Source organism: Alosa pseudoharengus, unplaced genomic scaffold (genome assembly GCF_046254945.1).
Source record: "Alosa pseudoharengus isolate Yale_2024_CS ecotype anadromous, Long Island Sound unplaced genomic scaffold, YU_APseudo_1.1 YU_APseudo_1.1_scf_10, whole genome shotgun sequence".
Lineage (NCBI taxonomy): Eukaryota > Metazoa > Chordata > Actinopteri > Clupeiformes > Clupeidae > Alosa > Alosa pseudoharengus.
The window spans coordinates 9,535,200-9,547,284 of NW_027468565.1; the positions used below are offsets into that span (position 1 = coordinate 9,535,200).

The 12,085-nt window shown below is 43.6% G+C and overlaps 2 protein-coding genes across 2 annotated transcripts in view; one reads left to right on the forward strand and one right to left on the reverse strand.

Moving 5' to 3' along the window:
* Positions 1 to 7,918: 7,918 nt before the first annotated feature.
* Positions 7,919 to 9,358, reverse strand: fancf (FA complementation group F). Its single transcript, XM_076300062.1, has one exon. It carries the CDS (start codon positions 9,190 to 9,192, stop codon positions 8,125 to 8,127), a length of 1,068 nt encoding a protein of 355 aa, XP_076156177.1. The 5' UTR covers positions 9,193 to 9,358; the 3' UTR covers positions 7,919 to 8,124.
* Positions 9,359 to 9,792: 434 nt separating this feature from the next.
* gas2a (growth arrest-specific 2a) overlaps positions 9,793 to 12,085 on the forward strand; it is a 32,113-nt gene continuing 29,820 nt past the window's right edge. Inside the window, exon 1 of the mRNA XM_076300073.1 lies at positions 9,793 to 9,998. The gene's annotated coding sequence lies outside the window, so the exon portion shown is untranslated. The remainder of the gene's footprint in view (positions 9,999 to 12,085) is intronic.

Genomic DNA, 12,085 nt, shown 5'->3' on the forward strand with positions numbered 1-12,085 from the left:
GCGCACGCTTTCTTACACATGCTGCAGCACACACACACACACAATGTTTTTCATTGTTCATATGCATTTTACATTGTTTTTCAAAATTTTTTGGTTTGTTAATAAACCAGATATACTCTGTGATGTTACATCAACTGTACAATTGATGGTTGTTGGCACATATATCTACTGATAACAGGACACTGCAAATGCATATCAGTAAGTGTAGTTTGTTTTGTTCTTTGACTGACAATACATACTGTTGGTTGTGCTGAAGTCTTCCAGGTGAACACCACCTTCTTCTCCCTCTCTCGACTTGTCTGCACAGGAAGTGCCTGGGTCGATATCTTCTCTCATCAGCTATAACGCACTAGTACTATTGACCCGGCTGCACAACAACCAGGGGAGAAAAGACAAATGACTACTGTTGAGTTAAATTTAAATAAATGAATGATCAATACCCCTTCACACCTTTTGAGAAACTGCTGAATGTCCTTGGGGGTAGTGGGATGTGTGAGCATGAGTGTGTGTTTGTGTTTGTGTGTGTGTGTGTGTGTGTGTGTGTGTATTCTTGCATGTATTTACATATGTAAATGTCCCCAATGTTGCTGCATCAATTATAATCCATTCCCTTCTTGAAGTGACGGTCCGCTAGTCTAATTCTGTAGATAAACCCCATTTACAATTCATATGAAATTCCCCCTTGAGTAGAGCGTAATGTGGTCCCACTTTCCAAATAGCCTACTCATTGGAGAGATTTAAGGTGGGCAGATTTGAAAAAAAGAAAAAAAAAACACACACACACACTAGCAGAGTAGCAGAGGCCATGACAGACACACACACCGATGGCCCAGCCACCAGCCTGTTCCCAGTCGGCCCTCTGTAATCAGACTCAGCACTTAATCCTGCCACCAACCAGGCGAGACGTGTTTTTCCACAGCCAACGAACCACGCTGGTCACGCCAATTGACCGCATGACACTCTGAACCCCCAGCTGTAGTGGCGCTGAGCAGAAGCAGCTGTGTTGGTGATGCAGTCATTCAGTTTGGGGTACAGAGATATGACAGGGGATTGGTGTTTTAGCTGGTAATATTACTTTGCTCTGAATATGGATGTACCCTTATATACATACAGTATGAGATATTGGTTGGGTTTGGTTAAGAAAGAGAGAGAGAGAGGTAGAGACAGAGAGAAAGAGAGAGAGCGTGTGTGTGTAAATGGGAGGGTGGGGGCAGGTGTTCTAGGCGTCTCCTGGGACCAATGTAGATTGTGCTCCGATGGTCCAGATCTGGAATTACAATTTAATGACAGCAAGGGCACCATTCCCATGGGACCAGGTCCTCATATAATTATCCAATAGACACTCCCACCCGAACCAATCCCTCACCACAGACACGTGCTCGCAAACATACAATAGGCCACCCCAGCATACATCACATGCACACCCACCCGCATGCGCGCGCGCGCGCGCGCACGCACGCACGCACGCACGCACGCACGCACGCACGCACGCACGCACGCACGCACGCACGCACGCACGCACGCACGCACGCACACACGCACGCACGCACGCACGCACGCACGCACGCACGCACGCACACACACACACACACACACACACACACACACACACACACACACACCATACACACATTAATATTCCATTTACAAGTGTTTGATATTGAGTTAAATATGAATTATTCCTATTGTTCCTCAGTGTTCAGACTGACTACGTATGCAACAGTGTGTTAACTCTACATTGCATCATACACCAGGAATGACTGCACTGCAGAGAAAACAATACAAATACAAGGTTGTGGTGGGGCATCAGAGAACTATTCATTCATAAATCTGCCAAATCTGGCCTGCCATTTTTTTTAATGGCATTTGACTGGCGGTTGAGCAATAATGGGTGCTTTGACTCCTGCCAACCCAGAACAGGTGAGGTGATGTCCCCTCAAGCCACAGAAAGGGGAGATTTCTCCCCATGCTCAAAGCTGCTCTCCATCACCTCTGTGTGCCTCGCCTGACTGCTGATGGCTTTCATGATCACAGCTCAGCCACGGAGGAATTACTGCTGTAATTAGTGCCTAAATTACAACTCCAGAGTGCTGAACTGCCCTCGGGCACCCAAATGTAATATGCTGCCTCTCCTGCCACTCTCCCTCACACAAAGGACTTCATTACCTTTGGCACACAAACAATATTGGACCTCCGTCATCCATCTCAGACTCACTCAAGGGAAAGGCCAAGAGAGGGTCAGTGGAGGATGTGGACGTACAGTATGCAGCCCTCTCCTTTTTCTGCTGTGAGTAGAACTGGGATGTTTTGATTTGGGAAACATCTCTCCCCCTCCCCTTCTAAAGTGAGACCTCTCCCTCTCCCTCCAATTCCAAAAATAGCTCTTGTGCTGCAGATTGCAATAGCAGCAGATTGTTGCAGACTGACACAGCACTTTTATTTTTTGTTTATTTTCCTTCATTTTCTTTTTTTTCCTCCAGGCTTCAATGGGTTGAGGCGGATAGTTTATTCCCCACAGGTATTCTGCCAATCACCTCTCTCTGTCTTTGTCTCTCTCTCTCTCTCTCTCTCTCTCTGCCACAATGCACAAAGACAAATTCCTTTTCTTTCTTGTACTCTTACTTACTTGTGATCATATTTTTGTATATTTTATAACAGCCCTCACACAGAGTTGTTTGCTTTGTTTTTAATAGACCTTTTCACCTCAAGGGAAGCCTTGCCATAGCATTATAACAGTGTCTGACTTTTCACACAAATAAATGATGTGCACACACAAATTCTCAACATTAACAAAACATCTTTCACGAAAGGCCCATCTAAAAAGAACTTATCCATGCACTGAAGTATAATAACACATAGCATAAGAAATGCTCACAGATGGGTGAGAGAAGGACTTTGGCAGGAGGAGAGGGTATGAGTGTGAGTGTGTGTGTATGTGAGAGAGAGTGTGTGTGTGTGAAGTGGGGGTGGGGGGATCTTTTGTGCTGTGGGGCTCAGGTGCAGCTTAGGCCCCCCTTATCTCCCCATCTGACAGTGATCCCCTGTGGGGAGGGGCCGTGTGGAGGAGTGGGGAGTGCTCTGGGGCACATGCTGAACAGAGGATTCATTCCCTGGTGGAGAGGGGGGGGGGGGGGGGTCTATTTGGTCTTGACCTGCCAGATGGGTGTTTGGGACTGGTGACAGAAGCCTCAGATGAATACTGCTCAAACAGGCTCAAACACATACATGCACACACACGCATGTGCACACACACTCTCACTCCGGACATTGACACACACACGGACACACAGACACACAATGAATTCTACTCTTCATAGAAGAGGGTGCAGGGGAAGCACAATGAGGAGACCTAAAGAAAACAAATGAAAACCGCAGGGGAAATTTCCTCTCAAATTAAGGGAATATGCTGTAGTTGTTGGCACTTACTTTCATAAACTTCAACTAAAGGAGCTTGAGTAAAATGGGGTAGTCATTGTTGATGAGGCAAAAAAACAAGGACAAATCTGTTTGTTTGCCTTCCGCATTAAAATCGCTGAACTTTTACAGCACAATCCCAAGTAAACAAGACATCCACTGACCGGGCTCCAATTAAGTTAAATATAAAATGACTGACTTATGGAATGAGCTATTAGAACAAAAATGACAAATAAGGCAAACAGAACATCGTTTGTGTGTTTGTGTGTGGAAGAGAGGAGGGGGGGCACAGAGAGTGACAATGTAGTAACATTAAAAGTGTCTCTGAGAAATATACATCTGCTTTCACGAGGCAGTAACCCTAACCACTCTCTCCCTCATCGCTCCGCTCCTCCACTCCTCTCCTCCATTCCTCTCATCCTTCTCTTTCTCCTCCTCCTCAGCATCTCTCTGGCTGTCAGTAGTGATGCTCTATGTGTGATGTTGAGTGTGAGGTGGGAAAGAGTATTCTGGCACTGCTCACAGCCACACACAGACTCAGTGTTAATGACTCTGAACTCACATGACTGTGCGCAGACGGGCTTACACTTGACACACACACACACACACACACACACACACACACACACACACACACACACACACACACACACACACACACACACACACACACACACACACACACACACACACACACACACACACACACACACACACACACACACACACACACACACACACACACACACACACACGATCTAGTGCTAGTGTCATGTCAGGAGGTAACACTCAGAGAAGCTTATTTTGGTTATCAGTAGAACACAGAGTTAATATTAATCCTGACAAGAGAAGAAGTGTTATAGCGATACAAAACTGGAATTGAAACTCTTAATCCAGGAAAGTTGCAAACATTACACTCTCCTGAAATCAATTTATTGAAATTACTGGAGAACAACAGAAAAAAGATAAGTGCATTTTCCAAATGAGAAAAAAAATAGGCATATATCTCAGTTTTAAAAATCAATCTTGCAGAGCAAATGTGTGTGTGTAGATTTGTTTGTGTAAAAATATCATTACACATCATCTGTGTAGTGTTGCCTAACTGGTACAATTGAAACAGAATGTTTGCTAGGTTATTTTTCTCCTCCATTTCACCAACGCCTCTCATACACACAGGGTATTAGCAAATACGTGCCTCACAGCCTTGCACCTTAGCCCTTCGCCTCCTGGCAGTCTGCACCGTGTCAGCTGCTAAACGAAGCGTGCCACTGTCGCCGGTGTTTTCTGAGTGCCTGCCCGCCCGGGCGTCAGATGCACAGTGCTGATTGAGTGAGATGCACCTCGTCGGCTCGCTGCTGGTGGAGGGTAATTGGTGCCCCGCCTCGAAATGTGCTCCTCATTTGTGGACTTCCTGGGGTTGCCACCACATGCTCCTGCAGAAAGCCCAAGAAGCCTATAGCAGCTGACCCCAGAGCTGATGCAGTGATTTGGAACAGGGATGGATGCTAGATCAGGGAACACAGAAAAAAAGCCTTTGTGTTGGTGTCTGAAATAGAAAGGTCTTAATGAAACTGTACCAACTACCAAATGTACCAATTACTTGTTTGCTCACTGCTCAGACTAAAGTGATTTAGTAGCCTATGCCACGAGAGGGGTAGCCTACAGGCTTCTATACTACATTTATATACTGTAGATAGGCTACTATGGTATAGTGCAGTACATATACTGTAGCCTAGTCTATACTATATAAACTACATGAAGTCTGTTACAAGTCCAGTATACTGTATTTTCAAATTGGAGTTACAAAACAAAAGCACCACCAGAACAGGTGCATATAACAATACCACTTAGCAGAAGAGAAGTGCAAAATGATGGAACATGAGAAACAGGCAGAGGAGTATGTGGGGTGAGAAACAGCTTGGAGAACAGAATGAGTGTGGATAGACAGAAGGAGAGAAAAAGAGAGAGAAAGAGAGACAGAGAGAATGGATAAAGAAAAGACTTGGAAAAAGTCCAACCCACGTCTACAGACCATCCAAACAGCTGTCAGAATCCTGAAAAACATACAGGCTCAGGAGTACACAACAGGGGTGTATGGTATGGGCGTACACGTCTCTGAGGGTGGCATATGTACCAATAGCAAAAAGGAAGCGATAAGACATAAGATAAGATGGTATCAGGATATGTGTTTTCTCCCCAAAGATCATTATCCAGATTAACGAGATGTGTTCTGTGAAGGATGCAGTATGGGAGGTAATGGGATGAGTCATGTCACTTGATATGTCTACCTCTTTTTAAGCGCTGACCCTGTGCGCATGTGTGTGTGTGTGTGTCTGTGCGCGTCTGTGTTGGCTTTGCTAACAGCTTTGATGCCTCCCCACATCTCACAGGAGACTCGTTTCCATGGTTTCCAATGAGATGAGGGCCAAAAGAGAAAGAGAGAAAGGGAAAAAAACAAGATGAAGGCAGAGATTAAGATGCAACCCATGAGATATTATCATGCGTTAAAGTATGAAAAATAAAGGCAAATGTATGTGTTAAAGACAGAAATGTCTTGAAATATTACATACTTAAAGGTGTCTGTGATTCTAATCCAATACACTTTTTTGTAAAATTCAGATCATTGCTCCTCAGTGCTCTAGCTGTCCATTGCGTGTGTACCCAGTCTGCTCTGAGTGTGTACTTACAGTCCTGGTTTTGTACATGGGAAACAAATATTGGGTCTCAAAACGAGCTGTAGCCTATACACAATTTCAGCCAATCAACTTCAGAAGCATGTAAGGGAAGGATGCGATGTGTGAATTTAATAACATCCTTTACGGATGTAAATGTCTTTATTCAGCATTTATTTACCGCAGTAGTTTATGTAATTATAAATATTTCGTTAAAGGTGTCTCTACCGTCCAGAGAAAGGTTGTTGATGTTTGTAAAGAGATGATCTGAGAGAAGCAAATGCTGCTATAGCTGTTTCTTTGACAAGCACTTCACTTATATCTACAGATATAAAGGATAGGATCATTGTAGAGATGAGTATCCAAACCCTGTGTCAACAGCAGAAAATTACTACGCCTCTGGTAACCTTGGAATGCACCCTACCCCCAACATGCTGCACATGCACACACACACACACACACACATCCCTGTTGCAGTTCCGACAGCCTGCTGTAAGGCACCATTGGTAGCATGTGTCTTTGTCCCCCCAGAGACCAATTTGGGTGGAGCACCACACACAGCCTAGACCCTTACTTTCAATTTAAGATGAGATCGTATTGGACGATATCTTTGGTTGCCTGGGCGATGCGGATGCCGCCATCTGTCATGCTGTTGGCTGCCTGGGTAATATCTTCATTTTGGTTGTGATGAATTTGCAGTTTCTCTGGCATGAAAGGATTACTGGGGATGGTAATGAGTCAGGATTACGACTAGATGAAAGCCAGTTGCCAAGGCAAGGACTTATGTGAGTCCATGTTCAGGTAATTTCTAAAAATGACAGGTAATATAAGTAGGCTTATAAAATTATTATTTTTAATTAAAATACCAATTTAAATAGCATACCTTCACAGAAGCAAAGAATCTGACAGGCGCCTCTGGATAATTCAACTTAAAATGATTTACCCTGTAATTTTGTGTTGAACAGTTAACAGTAAGCTTTGTAGTTTAATGTAGACCAACACCTGTTCTTTTAACATGAGTAAGAATGATCAACTTTTTCTGCTTGCTGAAATTTAACACATTTTCAGTTGCACTGCCAAGCCAAACATAAGGGTCACACTCACTGGAGTTTATAATATAATAAGATTAGATTTAATCATATTTGGGATTTTCTTCTTTAATCTTTTATTTACCTATACCACTTCAGCCAAGACCTATTCAGGAATACTATCATACCACATCAACACAGACCAAAAATAACTGTTTGGAGAAATGAACTAGGTCTCTAGTGTCAAAGACATGTAGTATTAAGGCACAGAGTGCAAAAGACATTGTACTGCAGCAGCACTGCTTCACCACTGATGATGCGTTAACATTAATGTCTGTGAGGTCAGATTTTTTTTGTGTGGTCTGTCACACATGACAGCTATCTCAAGGACAGAACTGGTCACCACACTCTAAAGATATTACCCGAATGTAGCCTAACTGGAATGTAGGGATTTTGTATATTTGAGAGTGTGATGTCATATTATCCTAGAAAGTAAAATGATCAGATCTGCTTTTATTATTACTGAGAGATTCACACAAAGAACTAACCTATAGGGGTACAAAGTGTGCACCAGATGAACCCTCTTCCCTTGATGTTTGAAGAGAAGGCTGCATTTCTAGGCTTTACTCTGTGGAGCCAGAAAAAGGGGCACCCGTCCACACTGTAGCAGAGACACAAATGAACTCTGCTGCAACTCATGTTTCGAGACACAAGCAGTCATAAAGGCTCATAATATAACGGCAAAGAGCTAATAGAGAAAAGAGCACCACTGCCCTCTATCTTCTGGAGGCTAGAGAGACACCCTTAATTAAAATGAGCACTTTATTTTCTCACAGAGAATATGAACAAACTAAGATGTCGGAATAAATTAATCAATTGCATGTTCAGGAAAATGACACCATAACGAACAGTAAACCACTCCATAATTCAATTCCTAGGATCAGAGAAAATGAATGAACTGTTCAGTGATTTGTTGGTCTGGCAGTTTTCATGGGTGTAGTTCACTCAGATCAGAGGATATTGGCAGCATCGGGTAACCTCTGGCCTGTGCTGAGCTCAGACAGGACATCTCCCCATACACTAAGACCCCTCTCTTCAAAGCCGCCGTCACCTTCTTTCAGCTCACGCAACTCTCTCAGTGTCTCTCTATCCAGGGAATGTCCACTTGAAAGTAAAGATCTGAAGTGTTCTGTGAGTGCTGTGAATGGCACACCACTTCCTTCACTCGCCACCCATTCACCAACAGTCACATCGTAGGACAGAGCCAAGGCCCAGTTTTTCAGTATGCCCATGTATGCCAGCCAAAACCCCTCTGACTGCTGTGCCAGTTCTGTCAAAGTCAACACTGGCAACGCTTGGCACATGTTCAGTATTGAGTTTGGGTTAGCCTGCAGCCAAGAGAAGATGAAGTTTCTGGTGACATCATGAGCCGGAAAGTCTTCGCAAGAGAGAAGAACACCTGCAATAATTTCTGGAGCACTGTTATCGCTGACAGGCTGAAAAAGAGAATCCAGCAGGCTACTAACAAGGCTTTCATTACCGTTGTGTGAGAGAAGGTTTTGTATGTGTTCCCGTAAGATCGAACCTTTCGCCAGAGGTTCCACACATAAACCACGCGTGTCTCTCCTATTTCCGTTCGTGGCCCGTAAGACTTCGCCAGCTGACTTGAAAGAAATGGACCCAGGGAGGTCAGAGAAACCCATTGACACGGGACCATCTCCACATCTATCGTTTGGTTTAAAACTTCCCAAAATAACTTTTATCACAGAACAAGGACACGCGGGATTCTTCAACAAACTCACCAGCAGCACATCTCTACACCGACCCAAGTCGAGAAAAGTAAAATCCCGGTGTTCCGTGAAAGTTCTTCGTAGGAGTTCGTTGGTTTGTCGCAGTCTGTTTTCTATTGCGGTTCTAATGGTTGGGTTTGTGTTGAACCTCTTATAGATGTGCTCACAGTAGTCGCTCCACTGGAAAGCCCTATCCACGGTGCCCTCATCCCACCACTTGACATACTCAGTCTGGGAAATGGCTATCAACTCCGAGGTGCTCTCTAGGTTTTTCAAAATAGCCTCCATGCGGCGCTCTCTTTCAAAAGGCTACCTGACATTTCCAACCCCGTGGATGCTGGCAATCTTTTCAGCCGTAGCCTACTCTCGGTCTATGATATTCTCGTTTTCCGACTGAATAATTAATTTCGGACAACTACTTCACTGTAACAAAAAACAGACGTTTCTTGTGCAGTGCATCGGAACCGGAAGCGACTTTCATGTTGTCAAAATAAAAGCCGCTTCTAAATAATAGCCTTAACACGCAAAACTGATAGCCCGCTGAACATCTGGAATGACGCACGTGGTGATTAATAATAGCTACATTACAGGCTAATAATCTTGCAGACTAGATGCAGTTTTTCCTTCTTCTTTAGTTTACGCAGCCTAGATATGTCAAGATTAATTTCGTCTTCAATTATCCCAAGCTTTAAAAAAATAAATAAACATGCCTCAACACTACATTGAGTTTTAAACAATTATTATTTTCTTAAAGGGTTAACAGTAGCCTCCTCAATGGACTTGACAAAAGCCTCCTCTGGTCATGGACTTGTATTCAGTCCATGAGCCCATTCTACTGTCTGAGAGTATCCTCCCACTTCTAGCGAGCGAGAGGGGGGAAGAGCAATAGAGAGGGATCTTGAACTCCTGTCAGATCACTGTTTTTGCAGGCAGTAGCCCTGTCTAGTCATATCCATGCTGTTGTGCGCTACTCGCAATCCGTGAAACCAGAACACTGAAATTGTGAAGTTTAGGAAGCATGCGTGTACGGATTCTGCATGACCTTAGAAGCAACAGAGAAGAGCGGTCCGTCACCGAGAGTTGCATTGAAGAAGGTAAAGTCACCAAAAACGATGCTTAAAATTGCCTGCTCTCTAATGAAAAGTGACTTAAATTCTCTTGATTCAGAATTATTTAAATTTAATGATGAATGCTTAAATTCTCAATAAGTATAGGGCTATGTTGCTGTATGGCTACATCGCAATTTAACTTTAACTGTGGACTAAAGAGTAACGGTGACCCTTACTCCAAATCACTGTTGTTACAGATGATTGTTGTTGGATAGTTTCTGGGTTTTCTCTCTAAATTCATCAGGGTACTCCAAGTAGCTTAGGTTATTTTAGCCTACCTTTAACCTACTCTGCTTACCCCATTTTTTGCCATAAAACTTGGGGGGAAACCTAATGGTTTGCTATTCTGTATGGTTTATGGCAGGCACAGTGGGTGGCTGAATATTTTATTGTTCTTTTGACATATTAATAAAAAAAAAGAAAATATGCATTTCTGTCTCAGTATTCCCTTCTATAAAACTTGCGACTTTTGTGGCTTTTAAAATATGTCATAAATGCTTAAATAGAAAGAGGGTGTAAATGAAGAAACAGACAGCTTTGAAATCTTATTGCAGTTGTAAAAAGTCAGAAAGGGACTTGATGCAATCAACATCTGCCCTCACTCCAAACACATGAAAGAGGTACAACTGCATTTTCTACATTTTCTTTTTACTCAACCATGAAATATAACAACAGTTCAACTTATGTCTTTTGGATTTGTGTAAATGCTGTTACTGTTTTCAAACAAAACTAATCAGGACAAATTCCAGTATTGCTTAATGCCATATATGTGATTTACAAGGAGTCTGCGGCCCTCACAAGCTCCACACAAAAGGCCTAAATGACAACTGAGACATATTTTTCGCTTGAACTTATTTTCTGTTGCCATTTGTCTATGCATCTGTTCATTCAATCTGAAAATAGAGAAGGGAAATTCATCACACAAAGAAGACATTTTGCTGTCTGTGACATAACTCAGACAACTTTCAAAAAGGGTGCTTTTGTAACATGAGACACCAGTGATAGCACAGATCAGCTTAACAAGAGCCCAGTTCAATAATATTCTTTAGAGCTGTAGACATGACCACATTGCCATTGGCCTTGTTGGGCAGGGCATGAACCTTATGCTGTGATGAGTATGAAATATTTGTCTGTCATCATGCAGCAGCGCTTTCCAGGGCAATACAGTGCTTCGATTCACTAGAGGCAGATCTGATCCTTTTGCCCTTCTCACCAGGTGGGGACGGACATGCAGCCAGAGAAGTGCTGAGCGGCAGTTATTTTTTTGGGGAGGGTCAAGGTTTTGTGTGTGTGAGATCTGGGAGATTGCAGGATAGTGTAGCAGGACTGTGGACCTGAGAAGAACACAATATGTCCTCTCTCCTGACATCTTGACTCAGCATCCCCACCCAGCTCCTGTATCACATAGTGGATACTGTGGGGTCAGATGCTGCACTGAGGTCAAAGGTCACCGTATATACCCAAGGTGACAGCTGACTGAATCAGTCTTGTACTGGCATTGACCTGCACTAAACAAGGGTTGTGTATCAGCAGTGGTCTGGTCCCAGGCTCGGCAATCAGGAGGGGAGTGTGTGTGTGTGTGTGGGTGTGCCCCCCCTAAAGGGAATTTTGACATTGGTGGGTCATGTGACACACTGCAGTAAACCCCCATTTGCGGAGAAGGGTTAGGGGGGGTGTTATTTCAGCAAATGTGTCAGACAGTGCAGTCCATGCTGTTCACTGGACATTGTGATCCCATCAGGCCATAGGAACACAATCAATGGCCACACTCCTGAACTACTTCCTCCTCTGTTAACTCTTCCTGAGCAGTGATGCAAATATAACTGTGAGCAGTCACTCATACGTACTCTTTGATAGGACTTTTTCCATGCATTATCAGAATCAGGAATCAATTGGAGGAGAACAGCCTTTGCAAATAGATTTGGAGATTGGTTGTACACTCAGTTGCTCCACATTTGGAGTCCCTCAGCAGTCCATGTCTAAGCTTGAATGAAATAAGTCTTTCATAAGAGGAGAGCAGCACATCCTCATGCACACGACACAAGGCTCAAATGTTTTGTCTCTGCTTGGCT

Coding starts and splice junctions, on each gene's coding strand:
- fancf (XM_076300062.1), bottom strand. CDS start 9,192: ATGGAGGCTATTTTGAAAAACCTAGAGAGCACCTCGGAGTTGATAGCC.